Source organism: Echeneis naucrates, chromosome 13, assembly GCF_900963305.1.
Source record: "Echeneis naucrates chromosome 13, fEcheNa1.1, whole genome shotgun sequence".
NCBI classification, from domain to species: Eukaryota; Metazoa; Chordata; class Actinopteri; order Carangiformes; family Echeneidae; genus Echeneis; species Echeneis naucrates.
In genome coordinates this window covers 19,153,987-19,178,528 of record NC_042523.1, presented here as the reverse complement: position 1 = coordinate 19,178,528, position 24,542 = coordinate 19,153,987, and the positions used below count along the sequence as shown (strand labels likewise).

General features: G+C 40.6%; 1 protein-coding gene across 5 annotated transcripts in view; it reads left to right on the top strand.

Moving 5' to 3' along the window:
* The first annotated feature begins 1,266 nt into the window (after positions 1 to 1,266).
* Positions 1,267 to 24,542, top strand: part of gramd1bb (GRAM domain containing 1Bb) — a 66,338-nt gene continuing 43,062 nt past the window's right edge. For 2 of the 5 annotated variants that reach the window (XM_029517404.1, XM_029517403.1), the window contains exons 1-3: positions 1,267 to 1,365; positions 14,647 to 14,736; positions 18,415 to 18,441. In XM_029517404.1, coding sequence (XP_029373264.1) covers positions 1,280 to 1,365; positions 14,647 to 14,736; positions 18,415 to 18,441 — 203 coding nt within the window. In that variant the 5' untranslated portion in view covers positions 1,267 to 1,279. Of the gene's footprint in view, positions 1,366 to 3,505; positions 3,623 to 10,029; positions 10,440 to 14,646; positions 14,737 to 18,414; positions 18,442 to 24,542 lie in introns of those variants that run through there. The other 3 variants (XM_029517400.1, XM_029517402.1, XM_029517406.1) reach the window with 2 other exon arrangements.

The following is a 24,542-nucleotide window of genomic DNA, read 5'->3' as shown; positions in this document are numbered from 1 at the left end:
ACATAACAAACCACTGCAGACTCCGACTGTCCTCATTTGGACCATCTTTTAAAACCAGTCAGTCACTGACGAAGGTGACTTCGGTGGTAACTTGGGGGATTATATCAGCGTGATTTCTTCTTTACAGTGTGTTGACAGCAAAGGGTGAAAGGTGAAAGTCAACGTTAATTAAATTTTACCGTGTTTTGTTTTTTTTGTTTTTTTTTGTTTGTTTGTTTTTTGGGGGGGGGCATGTGAATGTGTCTCTTCGCTGGTGTTTTACAATATTACCTTTTGTAGAATTGGTTGGAGGGTTTGTTTGTGGTCATGGTGGAGAGACTGGGGCTGTTAATGTCGTGAGATGCCCCAGACTGCTCAAACTAGCTGATGTCCATTAAGCTAATTGTTTAAATTAGGGTTTCAGTGTGTCCTATCAAAAGGGAGTAAATACTTCAGATCACTGTGTAGCTCTACACTGTTTTTTTTTTTTTCTTATGTAAAATGTCATTGTCTTTACTTTAAGTGTGGCATCCCCAACAAGATGTATTTGTTGTTTATGTTCACATGAATTTTTTGAGGGGGGGCTTCTTCCTGGAGCTCTAGCAGCAACAGAAAACAGTCAGCCAATCAGAAGAGAGGCCCGAGCCGCTGCTCTACTATTGGCTGATTGAATTAAAAACAAACAAACAAAAAAAACTTAGGGGACTTCAAGTTGGACAAACTAAATCATCCAAAGTTGGACAAAGAGTCCAGGTAGGTTGTGTCCGGGGCAGTAACTCATTGTGACCACTTTTCTGGTTGTGACATCACAAAGTTATGCTCCTTTTGAGCCAATTCACGAGCTCTGTGCATTTTGCTTGCGCACTTTAATACTTTTTAAGAATATTCAATCAACATCCATGCCTGTTTCATATAAACTGTACAGTCTCTAAAAATAAGAAGAAAATAAATAAACGGCCATGTAACCCTTTTTTTGGAGAGAATTTTGGAGAATTATTCACCTGATGAGTGTGATAAAAGAGGAATAAGAAGAAAAAGTGGATCAGGATCAGCTGTTGAGCCACTAAGAGGTTAAAAGAAGGGAGGTTATTGTGTGTTTGGTCCGGCACTGATAGGTCACCGCTCGGTGGTCTGCTCTCTCCTCCGTGCAGTAACGGGCTGCCCGTCTCCGCCTCCCAGGAGGCACTGATTTGATTTCACTTCAGTTGTTTTTTTTTTTTTTTTTTTTTTTTGTTTGTTTGTTTGGTTGTTGTTTTTTTTTTTTTTTTCTCCCCGGATCTGTGATCACCGAGCAGCATGGATGAGTTCCGTCGGTAGATCTGGTCCTCCGGGTCCGGCAGCCTGTGAGTCCAGAGCCAGGAGAAGTTTGGCGAAGGAGGATCGAAGGTAAAAGAAACGTGCGTCGGACTTTCACTGCTGGTTTGAGTTTCATCTGTGGGTTTTTTATTTATTTATTTATTTAAGAAAACTTAAAAAAAAAAAAGAAAAGTGAAATCGGTAAATCCTGCGGAGGAAAGAGTTTTAAATGCACCGGTGAAAGCTCGCAGTGTGTTGATTTCCTCCAACAAGTAGATGCTTTTAACTTCCTAGACTTGATTTCCTGCCTCGCAGTGAGCGGACGGCTCCTGTCGCCTGTCTCTGTCAGATGCTGCAGTCTGGCCATCAAGTCTCACAGCACACACGTCTCAATATGAAACATGATATTTTATCAGTAATCATTCTGGTGAGTGGGATCGTCATAATAGTCCCCTGTGAGGCCACCTTGGTAACATCCCATCTTCCCTGGCACCTGAGAAAGATGAAAAGTGTGTTGTGGCCGTAGAACAGAAGTCTGTCTTATTTCTTTCTGATGGGTTTTATTACATTTCACTTGCAAACTTCAAATCCTGTGCAGAGTTTTGATCATATAGAAAAGAGAGTGCGTATTTGGGGCGCACTGTGAGCCGCCTGTCAGACAGCAGTCCTCCTTAAATCTGCTGCTGGCTTCAACATTTCTTTCATGGACTTGTTACATCAAAAAGCATTTTGCCAAAGGTTTTTCTGACAGTACCGTCGTCACCTGGTCTGTAGTTGTCTGTAGGGTTACCGTTTGGGAGCGCTGAGCAAGTTGTCATTTTCATATTAGTCACATTAACACATTTTTTTTTCATTCATTGCAGATTTTGTGTCGTCTTTTGTCCATTCTATAATATTCCTCACATCAGGAGAGTTCTCCCTGTTGTGATTGGGTATTTCACTTAGAATAAATTAAATATATTGCTGGAACCTTTTTTTGTTTTTTGGATTGCATTTTGTAGCCATTGTGAGTGTTTTCTAATATAATAGCCCGAATCAAACAACAGTGTTTAACAGAATACAGTGTTATGTGTTATATATAACATATATATATATAGTAGTATAGTTACAACTGGCCTAAGGGGGTAAAATATTTGGACCTGCAGCAGGTTTTTGATATAGGCTGAAGGGAGGTTATTATACAGACACAAGCTTGTCTGGTTGGTTTTATTACGTGGCGGCACAGCTTGAGCTGAAAAAGAATGGTCTGGGATGCTTGAGTGTTTTCCTTTTACACATGTAAGGTTTGATAGAGGAAGTAAAAATGTTGATTATCATCTGAACTAAACACAAATGAAACGTCAAATTTTCCTTTCAATCTTCGACAAGCTCTGGGCTTCATTTCAGTTATCTCGACGCCACTCAACCTACCTGCATATGTGTAGCTCATTCAGATTCAAGTGTTAAGACGTTATGCTTTGGGAAACAGTAGGTGTTAGATATGTCTTAAACCACATGTTGACAGCAGCAGCAAATCTGAAAGAAACTTGTCTTCACAGAAGAGTTGCCAGCTCTGCACATCTCTTTCTTTCTTCCTTCTTTTTTAACCTGTCCTGTTTAGCAGCTGGGGCAGGCAGGATGAATGTTCCTGGTGCCTTGTTGTGCTGAAATACTCCTCCTGTCTCCATCTGCGTTTAACTTTATTGGCAATGAATCTGGTTTATTGATGAAGCTAACGGACTGAGGCTCAGGAGTGGATAGAAAGAGAGAACGGGATAGGGGAGATCGGGGGGGGGGGGGGGGTACAGAAACAATAATATCAACAGAAACAATGAGATTATGTGTCAGTTGTGCGTGTATGTGTGCGATGGCTTGTCATTGGATGCTGGGGGTAGGTGGCGTGTGGGGGGGGGGGGGGCGTAAAAACAGGCCCCCGGCCCAGGACATCTCTGTTATGAGCTACTTCCAGGAAACTCTTCATTCTGCTGCTCTTCTATAGAAATACCTTGAACTGAGCCACAGCGAAACAAGAGCATTCTCCCAGTGAGACATTTTGTGGCTTGGCTGTTTCGGTGGCTAGTTTTCTCTCTCTGAATGCAAGCACTTTGAATGCATCACACAGTCTGGTGTTTCCCGGTTTCCGACAGCCCTTCTTCTCTCAGCTGTTTGTGACTGTCGGGCCTGGGAAAATGCCTCTTAACCCCACAGGAAATGACAGTTGCTGAACAAACCAAGCTGTTGCTTGCAGTTGTCGCTACTTCAGTGTTACTGCAAATAAAGTGCTCTTTGGAGGTTAAATCTGTCGGGGTGATTCCAGAAGAGTTTTTCAGACATGAAATGCTAAATTCCTTTGGCTGTAGCTGTTTATGTAAGTCATTGTTCTCTCATCTTTTTTTATTTTTTTTTTCTTTGTTCTGGTGATAGACAGATAGAGACGCATAGTAGGCTGCAACCTGTAATATGCCACAGACACTGTAATTTCCAGATTGTCAGTGCCTCAGTCTTGCCTCAGAGAAAATGTAGTTTCCGTGCTTAGTGTATTATATATGCACATGGTTTTCTAGGGTGTCAAAAGGATATTTGAAAATTTGCCGCATGAATTGCTTGGTTTGCTCGAGGATATCCAGCAATAGGCTGGAACACCTAAATGGAAAAATACATACATTCCTAAGTAAAATGAAATTATGATCGTATGATCGTCTTAATTTTATGGGGACTTGACTTGCATGAATTATCAAGTCGTAAGAGAGTGAAGCGGAGAAGATAAGTTGTGAACACGATGACTAAAAAAAAAAACAAAACCAAAAAAAAAACGGTTTCACATCCTCTCAGAAAAGCAGGTGATAGAATCTGCTGGTGCTGTAAAAGCAGCGCCACCTGCTGTTTTTTCTGTTATTTTAAAAGTAAGCACCTTTTAAGCACCTAAAGTCGTCTCTCATTTCATGAATTTTAGTTCAGATCGTCCAGATTGCCTCACAATTTTAGAACAGCAAAGTTGGACTTTGGGGAACTTTGACAGGATTAGTGCAGTCTTAGTACAGCCAGATGGAAACTAACAGCTCATTGGCTAAATCCAATGGCAACCTCATCATTCATATTTGCAATGCCAAATGTGAGAGGCAGCATTGAATCGTCTCATCAGCGCTTCATAAACCACTTAAGAGCTCCTAAGAGCTCATAATTGCTGTCTTGAAATCTAAATTCAATAAAACCAATCAGACCTGGGAGATTAAAACCCGTTTAAGAGGCATAAATAGGCTTTGTGTTCGGTGACTTGAAAGCGAAATCCGGAGCTTAGCGTCTGTCTTTCACACGTATTAAAAAAGACTCTTCATTTTACAGGATCACTGCACTTATGAAGGTTTTTTTTTTTTTTTAAAGGCAGGCAGAGATCAGATGCTGCAAACATCACTGCTGTCTCTTTCAGCTGAGAAAGAGTGTGCACGTGTAAGTGTGTAAGTGTGCACGTTTTTAAAAGGGGATGTGAAAATCCTGGATTTGTAAAGATGGTATAAACACAAAGTGAAATAACTTGCAGCTGCAATGGACTACTATTCAGAAATATTCTGATTGAGTCTGATCAGCTTTCCCAGTGCATATTGTAGCTTCAAATTCAATGTAATTATCTGACCCCCCCCCCAAAAGTTCATTCAGTTTATCTCGCCTTGCTGTCATCATTAACTAAGACGTGTCTTCACTACAGTCTAAATACTACATGCTGTATTGTACTTCACCAAAGAGCTGTGTCTGTTTCCATAGTGTAACGAGGCTATTTTTAGACGCAAGGAGAACTAAATAAGAGATGAAAGCCCGGCTTTTGATCAGTATGGCAAGTCTCTGCAGATGTGGACTAAAAAGGAGGTGCTGTTTTCATGGTGAGGACGGTCGCACACAGACCTGATATCTTTGACTGAAAAGGATGCACTGTGGGCACATATAGCAAGTTCCATCGCCACCTGCACAAACCCAGGCCTGGCACAGCAAAAAGTCACAGTTTTGAGAAGACCTTCTGGGGATCATGCATTAGCATGGCTTGCAGCTTTGCAGCTTTTAATATAACCTTTCTGTAAGTAATACGCGACTAAGACAACTTGTGTCTGAAAATAACTTCGCTGCTGTATTTATATTTACAATGAACCCATTTACAAATAACTTCCCTGGCTGGTGAGCACCACAGCAGCAGAGCTGGAAGAAAGAGTGGTCTGTTTTGCATGCGGTCACTTACAGCACAATGTGTTCCTTCAGTCTTCTTTACAGTGAGTCGGTGTGTATTCGGATGCCAGTCTGACCAGGGCTGTAGTGAGGTTTATTCCATAGATTAGCAAAGGAAAACGCAGAGGTACATTTTAGGTGAAGCCTCTCAGATGAACAGGCGGTATAATCGCATCACTTCCACGGTGCACACGGTGTAATATTTGCCCGTCAGTACTGCTGTGGACAGCTACCCTGCGCTGTCAAAGTCAAGGCTTTAGATACGGACATATTGTTCAGCACAGATTCCAAATTGTAACACTTTAATAGCAGTGTGCCCGCGAGATAAACGTCAGGCAGACGCAGGTTATAAATGCTTTAGGAGGCAATATAATTTCATATTATTTATTATTATTTAATTTTCCTCACATCTCAGTTGCTTTGTTCATTCCCTCTGAGCTGATCCGCGGTGAGATGAAGGGCTCTGTTTACACACATCAATCTTCACTGATTGTCTGAGATGTTTTACTGTCCGGCTAAATTGCCGTAAGTAAATCCAAATCTTTCAAAGCTCCTCTGTCTATATGCGTTCTCATTTGTCCGAAGATATTTAGCGGTTACATTTATCTGACCAGGAGAAGACAGAGTAAAGCTTTGGTTTCCCCTTTCATAGTGGAAAAGCTTTAGTTGAGCTTTAGTTGAAGCTGAAGCTGAAGTTACATCCACCCATGTACCCAGGTTTCCTTAAGCTTTACTCCACTTGAAGGGAAATATTCATCAGTGCATTGATGTCCTGTATCTTTACATAAAAAATAAATCAATTGTCAAATTTACTCTGAGGTTTATTAGCAGCATTTATGTTGTCACAGTTCTTTTCAGTCTTTATCCACCATGACAAAGAAAGGTCTCCCACTGAGAAGCTGTGTGTTTGAAGCTCTGGTAAAGAATTCATTTGACCTTTTTTTTTTTTTTGCCTCCCCGTGAGTGTTCATTTAATCAGCATTAACATGCCTCTATTATCTGCTCAGTGTTTGACATTGTGTTGACAGGGACAGAGTACTAAAAATAGAGAGGCAGGGAACAATTGAGCTGAACTTTGATGGTCAGAAATGACGCGTAAAAGGCAAGCTCTCACACGGTTGTTTTGCGCTGTGTAATGTTTACGGCGATGGAAAACTGTGATCCCGGTTTCAGCTGTAACAGCAAAGCTACACCATGGTGGGCCTGATGATTAGGGCCTCTCCTGCTGTGCGCACTTTTTATATATACATATTTAACTGCACAGGTGAATCAACACGTTCCCTTAGATTTCCTTTTTCTTGATTGTCTAGGGGAAAAAATTATTTTTGTTCATAAAATCTGAAAATTCGAAGACATTTTTATTTTTTTTATTTTTTTTTTTTGGCCTACACTGTTGTGTGCACCTGTTAAGCCAAATGAAAACCAACAACAACAGAGTACGTCCAGAGGCCACTACGTGTGAAACTGTAACAAGAAACGTTGTCCTCCTATAATTAATGCATGAAGTTTCTCCACTTCACACTTAGCCAGCCTGCAGGTCAGAGTACACACTCTTGTTGTTGTTTGTGTGTGCATACATCTGCATACGTGTGTGCGTTTTGGAATTTACACAATGCCGTGATAGATCTTGAACACATGATAGTTGCTTGTCAGCAGCAGTTTTTTCCGTCTTGTCTGTGGCATCATCTCGGTCTTTACAATACGAAGTCATTCTGCGTATTGAAGGATGGCTTCCTAATTATTTAATAACGCAAATGGAATAAACGATTAGTAATAGTTGAACAATAATATTATCTCGATCATTTACATTGTCATAAAATCTTTGATTTCACTGCACAGTGAAACTCTGCGTATTCCAGCCTTTCAGGATTGACCTTTAAACAGCTGAATTGCTTCTAGTCAAATATTTGTGAATGAGCCCCTGTTGGCTAAATCCAATGGCAACCTGTAATATTTGGTTAGCTATCTCTGTGATAATGATAGCACTGTTTGAATATTACAGCTCAAGTTACAAAGCCTAAACATTAAACGACTGGAGTAAAAGGCATAATGCACCCCATGTTACTGATTCTTGATTCGTGCTGTCGGGGTTGCCACCTTTATTTTTAAAATAATTAATAATATAAAAATATATAAAAAATTATAAATGTAAACTGGAGACACACATTCATAGTTCTTCTTTTGACAGGACAGGCCAAACACTGATTTGATATGCTCTGTACCTTCAATAATAAACCAGTGGCTTCAGATTAGTGCTGAGTGCTGCCTTTAAGCTGTAGATGAACTGAGTGATTGATCAGTGCAATAACAGTTAACGGAAACTTTTTTTTTTTGGCCTGTTGTATGCTGTCAAAAGTTCCATTCTTTCTCTATTAGTAGTCCTGAGCCGCTGTACATTTATGTTTTCACCTTTTCTTGTCACCCCAATGATAGTTTAAATGTTGTATTACATCATCATCTTAACGTATGAATGAATGAAAGTACTTTTTTTTTCCTTTTCTTATAAGAATTCAAGCAGCTCATGACATTTATTTTTAAAATCTGCATTTCATAATGGGACATCTGAATTTTAGGAGTTTTATAGTCACTGCAGCTGCTCTGGTTTGATTAAGACCCGAAGACAAGGCCATTTCTCATTTGTCCTATTTCGGAAAACGCTTCATGTGCTCACTTTCTCAAGGTGACGTTATTGAATGCTGTCTACCTACCAAACTCAGCATTTTACAGGAGAAACCACATTAAATCAGATTGTTAAACAAAGTCTGCACGATTTCGAAATTCTTCCCAGCTGTCTTCCCTGGCCTTTTCTGTTGGAGTTATTTGGCAATGGAACATAATATAACATTTAGCCCAGATTTTAAAATATATTTCTTCCAGACATCAGTACTTTATATTGAGTGAGTTTTAAAGGATTGGTTTGATTTCCATTATCATTAACAGCAAAAAGTGGCGCTATTAGCTTGTATGATATTTATGTGCAGTCAGGTCGCTCTCGCATCTTTCTCAATACACACAACACTTACCCCTGCTATTTGTTTCTCACCTCGCAGATGCCCAGCAGAGAAAGCCATATGTGCAGAACAATTACTCTTGTGATGCTTGTGGTGTAGAACACAGATGGTTGTTTACAACTGCCTTTGCCTTGGCTGTATTTTGAGGCCAATGCTGAATATATAGCCTTTGTGATGGTTTCTTCTGAATCCTATTCTGGGTTTTAGTTTGACAGTTGCACCTGCAAAGCTGATAGGCGTTGCTTTTACCCGTATTCAGAAAAAACATTGAGGGTTGATCCGATTTGGGAACTTTGTCAGCATAAAAGATTTACGGACTGACTTCTCTTGTGTCCTGATCTGTAACTGTGTCGTTGCTCTGGTGTACACTTGCATGCAGCCATTGCTCAGGTATCCATCGTGTACAGTGATTCCTAGAGGTTTTCTCTTCTCTGCACATTTGTTTGTTGGCATTGTTAGAACATTTAAAGGTAAGTGATACGCCTAATGCTATTTTTAAGGTTTAAAAATAAAAAGTTTTGGACTGATGCGTGGTGGTGGATAGGCAGTATATGTTCAGCAGATCAGATATGAGCATGTATGAGTGTTTGTACGTCTCATATGCTGCGTTTCCTGTTACTGCTTATCGTAGTGTGTGTATCTTCCTGTGCACCACACTATTTTGATTATCTGTGTGTGCGCTTGTGTGTGTGTCTGCTTCACTTGGTCATCATCACCCTCAGCTTTACCTGTACCTTGCCGTCCTATCACCTTCCTCTAACCTGTAGGTGTTAACCACCCGAAGACAGCGGCACACGGGGGCATAGGAAGAGCTGACCCTTCGGCATGGGCGCCACCAAGGCTTGCAGTGACTTCCTCTGCTCCGGCAACGCCAAAATGAGCACAAAGTGACAACAAACAACCTTCCCAGCCTTTCACACAGCATCAGCATTAATATTCAATGGCTGACAGTTGGCGCCTTCCACTTTAGCATTAGCAACAGCAGCTAAGGTAACAGCTTTGGCAGCTCAGACTGTACCACAGCCAATGTGTAAGTGTGTGTGTAACTTGGCCTAGCAGTCCCTGGGGAGGACCAGCAAAGGAGTTGTGTTACACTCACTGACAGTCTTTATACATGTTTCATCTGCTGCTCTCAGAACAGAAGCCCCCTTTGTTACCTAATCCAGCCCTCTCTTCCCCAGCCCGAGAGACTGAGTTTACTGCCGGTGCTCCTCACAGTCTGTCAGTGAGCCATTGAACTGATACATATCAACCAACAGCTGAGGAGCAGCAGAAGCAGATATCTGCTATCAGGACTCCTCTGCCTGTCTTTTAATTCGTTGGCTGCAGTGGGGAGAGGGCTTTAAAAATAAACAAGAAGAACTGAGGGGCTTCGTGAAATCTACCAAAGTCAAGATTGTCAAGGATCTAAACCGTGTCCCATCTGTTCAGCTACTTCTGTAGCTAACAGCCTTTCAAGCTGCAAAATTGCAAAACCTACAGATCTTTAAAACGGGGATCTGAAGAAGTTCTTTAGGTATTGCATTTGCATTTTAGTGAGCCGCTCAGGACCATGAGTGACACTCTTAGACCTCCTTCACTTCAGGTGAGTGTCCCAAACGATGCTCCAGCATACTCAGACGGAGGAAGCAACGCTGTGTCCGATGGTTCCATGCGATCCAGCTCTTCAACCCCAACTCTCCGCCGCAAGCGCTTCAAGATGCGGCGCATGAGGAACGTCCCCAGTGAGAGAGACGTCGTAAAAGGGCGGCTTAACGGCACTCACCTAGCCCCCAGATCCCACTCCGGCTCCAAAGAGTACCTCCAGCTGCCTTCCATCGAGATCACGCCCTCCAGCGATGAAGATGCATCCCCTTCCTGGTCCAGGTGCTCCACGCCAAGCGCCTCCCCTCGCCGCAAGCGTTTCCTGTTGAGGAAGTGGCTGAAAGTCAGAGAGAAGAAGGAGCAAGGAAGTGAGAGCAGGTTGGTATAGGCCCTGCCTACTCACCTCTCCTCATTCCCTTCCTTTCCTCCACATCTTCCCTAATACCTCCATGCTGCTTCAAGGCTCTTTCTACCTGCGCTAATGTGTTACATTTCTAATTGAAAGTGAATTAAGCTTTGTCACGTCAGCTCAGGTAGAGGATTGGAGGACTGGACATCTAGACTTGTCTAGCTTGAGGTTTCTCTTAACTTTTCAGAATCCAATATTTGTTCATCTGGCTGGTCAGTAGTTGGCTACATTGCTTAGTAAGCATGGACTCAGGACTGTGCAGATTTCTGTCTAGGGTCACCAAAAGTTAAGAGGTTTCATCCTCAACTGAACACAAATCTATAGATTAGAAATGATGCATTTAAGACAAAGGTCTCTGGAGTTACGCGATGGTTACTTAAAAAGAAGTTGACCTTACAGTGGAACTGGATCGAAGGTTATAGAGTCTACAAAATCAATAGCTTGCTTACTTTGAACACAAGGCAGTAAGTTCCACAGAGATCTCTGATAAAGTATAAAATAGTGTCACAAGAGCATAATTCTTTTTATGCATTTGTGGGTTGGCTGGAGTGTTCAGGGCAGTTTCTGTTGTCATAAGTTTAGTTGTTTTTTCCCCCAATTTATACAGGCCATACATTTTAGTGTTAAACTTTACTTATGGTCTTTTGCTTCACTTCACTCTGCTTATTGTTAATGATTTGATTGGGAATGAAGGGAAACTGTTCGCAAGTGTATATGCAGTTCTGTCAGATGAAACAACTCTTCTTTTAGTTAAAGACACCAACTCATCCGAGGAATATAACAAGGCATGTAGCGCCAACGGCATCCATCAGGGTGAAGTACTGTCATTAAGCAGTGTGTAAAGCTCTGCCTCTCCTCAAGGTGGAGTTTAGACTGTTGCGGCATTTGTTCCTCACCTTAATAAGCACACTGCGCCGTAAAGACGACATCGCTCCTCCGCAGTCGCCGCCTCCTTACTTTCTGCACATAGTCCAAGCTCTTAATTCTCTCGAAATAGCCAAATCTCAGTGTTCGTCTTCACATAATTACCGATGAAGCAGAACAAGCTGTCATGTTAAGTTGTGGGAACACTGTCCAACTGTACAACATGTCCTCCAACGCTGTTTTTCTGTTAGTTAGCACTTCTGCCCACGTTTGTTAATTATTGTTACTATGTAGGTTTTTGACATACTAAATATTAATGGCAAGTTGTTCCGCAACAGTTGTGTTTTAAGAAGCCAAAGGCCTCATCGTCTGAGGCACTGAAAATGAGTACACTTTTGCTCTGGTGTTATCTCTCTGCAAATCGGGATGTGTGATGTATTTAAGGATTACTCAAAAATATATAATACATTTTTTTTTTTTTTAAATATTGTTTCGTTGTAGTGAAGGAGGTATAATCAAAGCAACACTGGAACAACACTGAGGTCTGTTAAAGTATTGTTTTTCCTGCAGTAACAGAAGTTAAGTGAAAAATATTCAACAATAGCAATATTTGGTCATGATGGAATGGTTATAGCTAGAAAATTCTGTGTAATTTCTTACTGCAGCTTCAACTTTCTGTCATCTATAAGGGACACACTGTTTTCAATCCATGAAGCTTTTGTGATATGATGTGAAGATTTAAGTGTTTTTATGTATTAATCTGCTCTGATCTCAAAGCTGAGCCTGAACACAATCATTGTCCTGCACAAGGACTTTGTGACAAGTTAATTTACATTTGTGGCTGCAGCGTCTTGCATATTATTTGTTGGTGTGTGTGGGTGTTTAAGATTGTCAGTGAACGGTAGATGCTTTTCGCTACAGTGGAATCTGCTGTTTTGCAGCCTGATAAGAGAAGGGCTATTTTAGTTCAGTATGCTTCACCAGTCTTCACTACTTCCAACTCACCCGAGCATTTAAATATTTCAGGCAATTCCTCGTGAAACAAAATTAGAAAACAAGAAGTCAGATGCTAAACTTTTAGATTTGAAGAAATGTATAAATCTACCTGTCTGTCACTTATTCAGGCTGTCCTTTGGGGAAAAAAACCGTGTAACCGTGTGGTTAAGATGTCAAGAAGCTTATTCAGATTGAGATCATGCTCTTGATTTAAGCAAGTTAATAAATTTCCATGCACTTTAATCTGTGGGTGCTTTTGCACATTAGGATGGAAAGTTATTATGATAATGCATTGTTTCGTGCATTTTGTGTTTTATAACGTACACTGCTGTTAGCTATCACTTTTTATTTTGTGTCAGCCCTTTGCAATCATGTTCAAAGCCCATTTTCCATCAATTGTGTATGAGTGCTGAATAATTAACCGTGGGCCTGTGCCCTGTCAACTTTCTGTGCTCCAAAGGCCAGCGATACAAGTATATATACTTGCATTACACAGACAAACCCGACTGCTTCTACACTTGTATACATCTTCCCTCTGAGAGAACAGCTGGGAGACACACTGCACCTGCAGCTAAGAGAGAGTAAGACATAGAGCAGTTGAACGGATGCCAATGAGCAGCATGAAGAGCAGAGCTGTGCTTCAAGGTTACTTTAGCTCCTGCCTGTGTTAAAATATCAGATCCTGTATTTGCAGGTATGGTGATTTTCTTTAAAACTGTGTTTACAGTAAGAATTCAAGATTGCACACAAAATAAATCAGGGATGTTCTTTCAGTCTTAAACAAATAATTAATTTTTTATTTTTTTTGTCAATCATTACTGCACTCCACATGTAACTGGTTTACAGTGGTACAGTTACAGTATCACTGAATTGAGCACAGTACACACAAGTCCAAAGACATCTAAAACTTTAAGAATCCACCTGAAGTAAACTAAACATAACCTTATCCTCCCAAAATCTGCGTTTTTCATTCATTCCAGCCTGGCCCTCCTGCAGCTCGTAGCTGCTGCAGGAAACAGCTCAGGGCACCGTGCTGAGTGTAAATAGTGACGACCTTTACCGACAGAATGGCTTTATTCTTAAATGTCACCTTAGAGTCGGGATGCAGTATCGAAACAAAGGTAAATTATTCCAATGCAAAATAAAATACAGATGTGCCTCCATGGTATTATTCATACAGAAGATGCAATTTAAAGTAATCAGGTAACAAATATCTGACTCTTGCAAAATTTGGGGGGGCAGAAGTAGTCATCTGACTATCTGTAACAACCTTGATTTATTATCATAAAGCTTTTCTGCTGCAAATGTGTCATATGGCCCCCTCTAGTGTTAAAATCATATTTGTGCATGGGCTGGACTCAAGTTTTCATATATATATGTGTGTGTGTAATCATTTTCTGTCTTTCCAATGAAAAGTACTTAAGTTTAATTGTCACAAACAACAAAACAATCTCCTTGTCATGTAAGGCAGATAAAACATTCGATAGGTAAATGGAAAGGAAAAAGCAAACGGCAGAATGTTGAAATAAGAATGGACCCATCACACTGTGTGAAAGTGCAATGAGCATAGAGTAGTCCTGTATTGGGATGGTGGCAGCTTCTGGGTGCAGATGAGGTCAAGGTGAATTATTAAGAAGTGTTACAGTTTGTGGGAAGAACTGTTGACCATTCTTTTATATTCTTGTTGGGCTTTCCCGACAACTGAGGCCGTGATGATGCTTCGGGCTCTCGATCAATGTTCCGCCAAGTATCTTGAAATGAGAGACCTGCTCCACCTCCCCACTGCTGATGCAGAATGGGCAGTGGTTGCAGTCTCCAGGTCCTCAGAAGTCTGACGATCTGTGCTGTTTTTGATGTTGAGGTCCAGGTTATGATCCTCACACCAGACTGGCAGATGTTGTCCCAGCCTCCTATATGCAGACCCATATTATCTGAAAATGTGATGATTTGATTAGTTCGACAGGAGGGAGAGAGAGTCATGAGTGTATAAGGTGTACAACAATGGACTGAAGATGGGCGGTTGTGTTTGGTGCCTCCCAAGCCTCACAGATGTGTGTGATTTCATTTGTGAGCGTTCAAAACCACTGTCATGGAAAACATGAAACAGATGAAAATAATAGGAATAACACAAACTGCACTGTAAAAGTTTTGATCATAACTGTTAATTTACTGTTGTATTTTTTCATGTCTTCGCTTAATTTTTCTTCAAATTTGTAAAAAAAAAAAAAAAAAAAAAAAAAAGAGTTCACATTGCAGTTTAGCAGAAGGGCACTGTAATGATTGTCAACCCCGACCCGTCTCATGTGTTTCATGCAGCAGCCAGCAGAGCAGCCAGCAGAGCAGCCAGCAGAGCAGCCATGAAGACGACAACACTCGTTTCTTGACTCCATTAATCCGAGAGGAGAGGTGAGCTGTGCCCGGCGCTTCTTTTTTTGCTTGCAGCCCTTTTTAAATCACAATGTGACTTAATGAACCGTTAAATCAAAGTCAGAGTTTATTCCATGAAGCATATAGGAGTCAGTATATTTACAGTCTCTGCAGTATCTATTGAATCAGGCCACCTGGAAGATTCATGCTACTGGGAAGAATAATCAATCCTGTGTCTAATGTATTCCATAGTTTTTGGGTCACAGTTATTCATTTCTTGCATGCATTTGCCACTAGATGGCACATCTGACTGCTGTGGTGGTAATACCCAAAGGCGTTGCTGTGCTGCATTATCAACTTTTTGTCAGTTTCACAGGTTATTTGTCGTTTTGTTTTGTTTTCCAAAACAACAAATTCAACCCTTCAGTTCTTTTTTTTTTTTCTTTTTTTTTTTTTGGACAAAGGAAATCATTTTGTGAAAATAGATTTAAAGCATACTTGTGTTCTTCCTGAAGTGACAGTAATGAATATAGGGATCTTGGTCATGTGTAATTATCCCGACTTGATTATTATGTGCGCTTCTCTGTAGCTCAGTTTAAACTGAGACAGACGCTATCATTAGTTCTTTCTCAACCCAGAATATGTCGCAGCTGTCAGAGGAGCACCACTGACAGATAGATAGACCAAGATATTAAAACAGTAACTGAACCTGGTGTGTTCGTGTGTGTGTGTGTGTGTGTGTGTGTGTGTGTGTTCCCTGCTTGCCTGGATCGGGCTATGTCATACCTACTGTAGCATTTGAAGAAAGCAGTTCAGCCAGGAGCAAATTCAAGTGAGCAGTCTGTCAGGTGCTGGATGTCAGAGGAAAACAGAACTACCTGCATCGCTGAACTTTTCATGTACTGATGCAGGTGTGTGTCTTCCAGTTTGTGCTGCAGCCTCATTTTCAGGGTGCCGTGATTGTGGGAAAGAAAAGTAGGAAGAAAGAAAGATATTGTTGTCCTTTTTTTTTTTTTTTTGATTTCTAGCAAGATGGTGCTTAGTAATGTCTGATTTCACCACCAGTAGAGAAACATGATTTCTGATAAATATACAGAGAGGCAAAGTGTTAAGTTGTGATCGCAGAATAGTTTAGACAGCTCATTGAACTTAATCTCAGCCAAGTTAAACATTTCAGATGTTGGCAAGTTAATGAAGTTGGTGAGTTGGACTACCAAGGCCGTACAATTTATTAAAGCCTTTTAAAATAAACATGATGCAAAATGAAGGAATACACCGAGGTCGTCTTTTTCTTTTATTTTACTTTTTTTTTCAATTTCAGCAAATAATCTGCAGTACAGCGAGTCTTCTCTGTTATAGAGACAGCCAAATGTCAAACAAGCACATTTTACAAAACAGAAGTTAAAGGTAAAATAAAATTGACCCTGAATTGAAAGAAAGCATGTAGGAATCCTTTTTGTTAGCTTCATACTAACCACCCACTGAGCTGTCTTTGCCTTCAGCTCTGTGCATCTTTCACTACACCTCTACTCTTCCTCTCTGTCCTGAATGTTCCTCTTCTCTGGCGCTGCCTCCCGCGCACTCTTCTCCCTCAGTGCCTCCACTCGCTCGAATTAGGAACAGTACCTGTCAAACCTATGGGATTTCTGGCTGCTCTTCTCTTTGCTGTGCTGGTGATAGCTAGTGAGGTGCTTCTGCAGCAGCTGCAGGGAGAGCAGCGTTCTGTAGCCGGCTTTAGAGGGCACGGAATGTCATGTCTCCTCTGCAGGTAAAAACAGCTGTATTTCTGCCGGGAGCGATGCACTGCTGCATCTCCCCAAATACCGTGCTGTCTGTCTCACTGTCTTCGTGTCCGTCAGTCCTTGTTTTGCTCTCACTGCATCTGTCTGTTTGCCTTGTGAGCTACAGTTTGCTCAGTGTGCTCTCTGCAGCTGCATTTCCTGTGGGGGGGAAGTGACAGCAGGCTATCGGCTGATATGTGCCACTAGCTGTGATATATATATATATTTTTTTTTTTTTTTTTTCCCCTCTCCTTACTGCCTCCGCCAGATTATCTGGCCATCCATAGGGGCTGAAAGGCAGAAACGAAGACAAGTTTGCTCATTTGCTGCCATTTTCTTTCATTCGCATTCTCCGCTGTAACTGCAGAGTGTTACGTAATACCACAACGTGACTTTGCCAAGTCGGTGTAATATGACACACCAGTGGAGATGACACAGCACATGATTGTGAGTTGTGAATTGGGATCACACATTGTCAGACATGCCATCACTGGTTAAATTTGCAGAACAGAATAACACATATTTACATAAAGATAATGAAACTGCAAAATGTAATTTTAGACTGTCCATTGTGTGATATATGATATGATGATGCAGCAGCAAGTATAAACACAACCATGTATAACAATACTATGAGCATATATGGGGACATTTGAAGTGTTGAACATTTTAAGACATGTTAAATTTTCTTGATTTGTTGTAATTGTGTTTACATTGTGGATTAACTCTTCCTGTGATCCACCTGTAAGGAGATTATGAGTAAATGAACAATTCAACTTTGACACAAGAAAACTCATATACAATGATGTATAATCATCATGACATGTGCGTTCATTTCAAGCTGTGTATAGTGAATACATTTTTAGTCAGGCACACATGAACTTCATAGAGTTTTTAATCAGGAATTGTCATTCTCTGTATCTATCCTACGCTTTTTATGGGTTTTATCTTTATAGCTTCTCACTATCTGCCTCATTGTCTCTTTCCAGCATCTTATCTCTCTTCTGTCTGATCCTCTTGCTCCCAAAAATTCCCCAGCTCTTATATAAGTTCGTAGTCTTCTTTAGTTTTGGTCTTTCCTGAATCTTCCCAGTTTCCAAGGAATATTTTTAGTAAATTGAATAGAATATTTGTGACCTAATTTCTCCTTCTTCTTTTGTCGGTTTGTTTTAACTGGATCTTTCCTGTTTTACCTGAAGACAATGCAACACGCTAATAATCTTTATTACATATAGATCATAAAGTACTTACTACAATTCTTCCAAATATCTGTTTTTCACCCTTAGTTGTGAAGTGTCCTTGACTGCTATAAAGTAAAATACTTTATATTATGGTATGGTCTTTGACTGTCAAATTAAAATAAAGGATAATCATAAGATAGCTGTTGGGGAGCCAATATCAAATTTTTATTTATTTATTTTTTCAATTTTCCCACTGTGGGACAAATTGAGGAGTTTGAATTTAATACTTAGTGACAACTTTCTATTCTATTTTTTAAAAAAAGAAATAGATCCTATGAAGAATTTATTAAGATTATAATTGTAATTTTTAAGACAAGCATTAAAATGATTTACCAAATTTCATTCATTTTTTTTTTATGTCAAAGCCATTAACTTACATACCAAAACAATATTTAAATATGATGGAAATTCTTATTGTTGGTGAAAGAAAACATAGAAAATGTAATCAAAACCCTCATGGAGGACCTTCTCCTCCAAACTAAACTATTATTTTTTTCGAAGAAATGGATTCTGTTGGGTCAAGTTATTTAATTTTTTTTTTTTTTGTGTTATAATGCAGTAATTATAAATTTTTATACTCCTTTGTGGTTATAGTAGAAATTTTGAAGTATTAGTACAGTGGAAGACGAAATTTAAAAAAAAATAAAAATCACTGGCAATGAATGATTTTGCTTCTCCTCTCGTCTTCTGCGCAGGTCTGACAGTGCAGCTGACAAAATCGGGTAAGTCTGCTTTCTGTCACCCGCGCACACTCGTCCTGTACCACCAGAAGTGAGGTTGCATCATGCGTTGGTGGGCTCGGCGGCCTTGCTGTCACCCCACTTGCCTCAGCCCGCCCACCCCACATGTGACACAGATTTGTGGCTTTGTCTGCCAACCAAGGTGTCTGAATGCGCTTTACATTTGGAGAGGCCAGCACTGAATACAGTTGCAAAGCCACGGAATGCCATTGTTTGCTTTTATTGGACAACATCAACATCAGACACAAACAGGGCTTTGTGAGTGGGAAACCATTGTGCAGCTTTTGGTCTGTTTAGCTAGTCGGCCTGTGGCAGGTCAGCAGTGTTGATGCACACTGTTGGTCCCCACACTATGTTCTTCAGGGCATGAAGGCTTTGCTGCCGCAAGAGACACAGTGCCGAACCTGAAGCGAAAAGGTTGAAGGCACAGGCTGGAACGGTGAGTGATGGGTAATTTTAGTCTGTGGTGCACCACATGAAAACTGATGGAAGGAGTTTCATGAGCGGCTAGCCGTCTATGTGGAACTTTGGAGGCAACCTTTTATTATGTTGCATCAGTCGAACATTTCCTATTCAGATTTTACAAAAGATTTCTCTATACCAAGTGAGACAATGTTATGGGCACCCTGGTGTGTGTTCGCTAATACTTTTCCATCACTGAATGCAATTTTTGGTTTAAAATGCCTTGAAGCCAGTGCTTGGCCCTTTTCAGTCTTTTAGCTTGTTTTTTGTTCTGTTTTTTTTAACTGCATTTTATACGACGGAAAGTCGGACGTTACACCAGCTGATGTTGCTTGTTGTTTGTCACCATTCGCATGCCAAACATAATCTATCAGCACTCATGGAGGGATATTAAATTAAAGATTTAGATGCTCGGGCACTTCGCTGGCTTTACTAAATGTGAACATTTGTATGAACAGAGGTCACACGTGGTGATGCTTAAATCAGAGAGAACTGAAACTCTGACTGTGAAGTGACTGTCCTCATTAGAGAAAGAAAGCAGCTCCTCTGCATTCAAAAAAGCGCCTCAGCTGATTTTGCTTTCGGCAGAACAAAGAAGAACAAGACTAACTTTGATTTTTTTTTTTTTTTTTTTTTTAAAGGATTACCTTCATTAGTCACACATGTGCTCTTGCTAATGTTTTTTAACCAGTTGATAAATACATTAAGTCAGAATGAAGAACGGTTTAAGGGCAGCACAGCGGAATAGTGGTTAGCCGAAGGTCTGAGTGTGAGTGTGAGTGGTTGTCTGTCTCTGTGTGTTGGCCCTGTGATGGACTGGCGACGCTGCCCTCACCCAGCACCCATCGCCACCCGGAAACGGGTAAGCTGTAGAAAATATTCTGCCATCAAGCAAAGGTTTTTTTTTTTTTTTTGTTTCTTTTTTTCCCCCCACTGAAATGAGAATATATATGCGCTTGTCATGGGAGACCAGTCGGCCAAAAAACAAAAAACAAAATTCCACAAACCTGCTCGTTTTAGCTTTTGAATTGGTGATCGAGTTTTTGATACACTGGCAGAGCAGCTGTATTAAGGACGTTTAGGATCTGCACTATACAGCAACTACAATCATACATGACATTACATGAATTATGAAGTGAATATGAACTCACCCCTGCCATCCCTGTATTTGGTCTCTGTATCCATTCTAACCCCACTGCAGGTATTTCCTAACTGGTCTTGAGTCACAGAAATTTCACAAAATCAATACATAGTTTTTTGGGTTTTTTTTTTTTTTTTTATAAAGCGAGCCATAAATAATGCATGCAAAGAGCCTGCTGGCTGGGTAAAGTGAGCAGGATGCAAGTGCATTTGGAAACTCTGTACTTTGCATGTTGTAAAGAGGAATTTGAGTCAGGTGCTGTGAGTGTGCCCAGAAGCTCTGGTCTGTTTTAGCGCACACAGAATAAGAGGCTGCCAGGTTGCATCCTGGGACACACACTCTGATCTTGTCCTTTTTAAAAGCCAGTTAATTCTGCTGCAGAGATTCTCCCGAGCGGTCCAGCTTTGTTCTTTATGCCTTCTCTGTGTTCGCTCTGATGTATGCGTTGCTCTCCCTTCCGGATTATCGATCATCGTCTGTGATGTGAGATGTGAGCTTCCAGTGATGGAGGTCAGCATAATCTGATCTTGCTCTTTACTTGGCCTCAGAGAAGCATTCATTGAACATATTGGGTAAAACGATATTTGGAAAATAGACAAGACCCCAGTTTCTAGTTCCAGATGACTTTCAAACAAGGAAAGGAGACGTTGGTGCTGTAAAATATAATCAAGGAACAGATAACAGACATTAGGGGGAACAATACTGACAATCCAGAATTTCAGTTGGCCTTTTTTTAAACTCATAATATATTCTGATCAGTTACAACACTTGTGACTTAGCTGTGAGAACGACAAATACAATTGATTTTCTTTCAAGCTAATTAATAGTTCACATTAATGAACAGTTTGCCATTCAAAATGAGTGACTTCCTGCATCTGCTTCAACGATATATTTTTTTATCTTTAATTGTTTTGTTTTTTTTCCCCCCATCTGTCGCATTGGTCATAACTGTGTGTTGCGTGAATTATTTGGCTAATACATGTCGCCTTTCTGCTCTTTAGCTCTGCGTGGTTTCATCTGCTGCACTCTCATGATTTCTGTTGTCACTCCAGCTTCATATAACAATGGCAGTACATTGAAATGGTCATGATAGTGATGACAGTGATGCAAGTGTGTTGCTCTATGAATTTAGGTCACGGACTTCGCTGGGGTGTTATGTCTGCAAGATAGGATGACTTGATGACGTAGCTGAAAGCCCTTCCCCATATTAATGTGCATTTGTGTGCGTGCATCCACCGTGTCTCTAATGCGGCTCCTCACAAAGACGTCGTGATGCTTTGGTTGAGAAGCGCGGCTGCATGCCCGCAGCTTGAAGCACAGGCAGGGAGACGGAGGAGGAGGAGGAGAGATGGAGAAAGTGACGGAGGGCAGCGCAAGGGAAGGGAGGCTGATAAAGACGAGAGAGCAGGAAAGGAGGTGAAGGACCACCCTTATCGAGCATAGCCATTCTCAGTGAGCCTACCAAAGGGACCTTCCCACACACACACCATGCCTAGGCAGCCAATCAGAGCGCTCACATCTCTGACCCATCCTCCCTCGTACAACTGCTCATGCATGGCTCAGTGAAGCAGATTTAAGGTGATACGATAGGAAGCAAGGCTGCGAACCTCCTGGACAGAAAACTGAAACTCATTGTGTATTGTGTAAAATACAGAGTGGAAAGATGGTGTTTCGGCAACAGCTGTGAGGAATTGAGGTCTTGCATTGCTGTCAGGACAGTAGCATCTGGGCATTATGGACTTCCTGTAGCTTCAGAACAGGCAGTATAGATTAGCAACTGTTGTCTGCATTACCTCTCTTTGCAACTTTCAGTGTCTGAGCTGGTGACACTGTTTTTTCCTCTCACTGGTTTTGGATGTGCTGTGTGACAGAGGAGAACAAGGGGGATTTTATGAGGCTTGGCGATGATGACAAACCATGCTGGACAAGTGACAGTCTGACAACGAAACACCGGGACAGTGATTGAAGAGAGGCCATGAGAGCCAGGAGAGAGGCCAGGATGGTGTCTGCCTGTTCACCATGCACAAACATAAGGTCAGGTCTTATTTCTATATGCTTTTCTTCATCTGCATCTGCATTCATAGCTCGTAATCTTGAGTTTGGTTCAACCAAAGATGAGCTGAGAGGCAAACAGGTTACAGTGCATGAAATAAATGTGAAAACCAAAAAACAAACAAACAGGTAGTCCAACATTAAATGCACATGCTGTTCTATATATAATATCCACAGTTTTCAACAACCACGTCCTGGGTATTTTTTAATATACAACTAGAATGTACCACTTTACTCCGTTACATACCGGACTCCTCGCTGCCTGATAATGATGATATGAGCTACAGAATTATGTGCTGATGTAGTTTCCAGTCCCTACATCAGATGATGTAGACGACCCTGGTATTGTTCTGCAGCTGTACCCTTTTCTGTATGACCTTTGCTGAGGAAAAGCATCTGCGATCTATCTCCCTGTTTCTCTCCCCCTCTCTCCCTCTCTTTTCTCTCCTTCTATCTTTTCACTTGCTTTTAAATGTCAAGTGCATTAGTTTTCTTTTTTCTTTTTCCTGAACTTGCTGTGAGGAATTTAACATTTAAATATATTACAATTCAAAACGAGTGTAAAATAATAACGTTTACATCCTAAATGTATGTATATAGTCGCCGTGTGTTGCTATTCAGAGAACAAGCAGGCATACACCTTTGTGACCGCATTAGATAGTCCATATCTTCATTCTCCTGGATGGGGCGGGGCTCATATTAGCCTCAGTCTAGTGAAAGTTTATGTCAGAAATGCATTAAGACATTAGAATATGTCAGAATAATGAATATACATGTGCTTTTATCTCAACCTGACGATTGACAGAATAAATGACTCGTATTTAAGCAATAAACACATACAGATATTCGTGTTGAAAGGGGTTTTCCAGCTGGCTTGTGGGCCTGCTAAATGTCCACTGTGATCTCTGCTCCCCAGGTACATTACGGGCAATTTCGTTAGATTTACTATAGTTGTCGACGGGGAAACAGCGCAGTCCTGCAGCTGCTTTAAGTTAATTCTCTGTGATAAATTCTCCGGGCAGGTCATTCTGCGTTACCCTCACATAACTATCTCTTTCGTCCTGAAATGAATCACGAATGATGAGCATTAGCTATCGAAATGAGGGCTAGTAAAGCTGGCATGCACAGATTGGATTTATTTTGATAATGAGACAATGAGAAAATAGTCCACGACTGAAACAGAAAAAAAAAATCCTTTTAAAATGGCTACTTTGCATTCACACCTTTGACATTATGTTTTTTTTTTATTATTATTATCATTATATTATGAATGCAGTTCATTAAATAAAATAGTAACTATGGATTTGTAGTATAGCAGAATAAGTGTGATATGAAACACCAGAGCCCACACCATTGACAAAGCTGCAAAAGAGAGGCGTTCATTATGACACTTTATGAATCCATATTGATATAACTGATATTGACCTTCTATCACAATGCCAGCTGCAGTTATTGAGCATGCTGTCATTTTAGAAAGCTTTTCATGTTCTCAATGTTAATCAGGCATATTACAACTTCTCTGCCTGATGCTAAAAGAAAAATGGAATAAGAGTCATTTAGATTTTACCAAATTACCTGCTGTGTGGCATAAACATGCAAAATATAATCGTACGAAGCCAACTAACCCAGTGATGTTCAATAAAATCAATGAGTGTAAATATCGTCATATTGTACATAATTCACTCATAATGTACTCTTTTTTTTTTTTTTTTTTTTTTGGTCTCTGCAGAACTTTCACATGCAAAAGAATTTAACTGAAATAAATTCACAAATCAGCTGGAAAATTTTATCAATCATCAGTATCTGCAAAATGCTAGTGGGATAGTGGGGTTTTATTATTTCTCTGTTGCTCATACCTACATAGAGATTGTGGTCATTACTGAAGTCAGATGGACATTTTTATTTATGGAAATTGTCTCAGTATGGAACAAAAAACAACAACACACGCACACAAACACAATTGTTACGATTTGAAGCTGCGTAGTAGTAGTTATATCACCCCCTGTATTTTGGGCCAGCTGTTGACATCGCACACTGACGCTGATTCATTAAGTACCCTTTTCTGTCGACAATCTGTCTGTCACTGACACACCCACTTACTGTTTTTGTCAAAGGTTTTGTTTTCATGCTGGGAAGACATCTGCCTCACTGTGGAATTGCACAAAGAAGTATGCCATGCACATATGCCATGAAACTAAATATAGACGCGTTGTTGTCTTTCAGTGATCATTTTTTCGAGGCAGGTTTGTCCCTACCTGTGCTCAGTTAGAGCTGAGTTTGAGACCAATCTGAAGCTCACATAACATACAATCTTATTAGAGGAGTACCAGTTTCACAGGAAATTTGAGATAATGTGAGATAATGAAGCTGTGCTTTGTTCAATTCACTCAAATATTCAATACAATTAAAAGGGGCCGATACAATATTT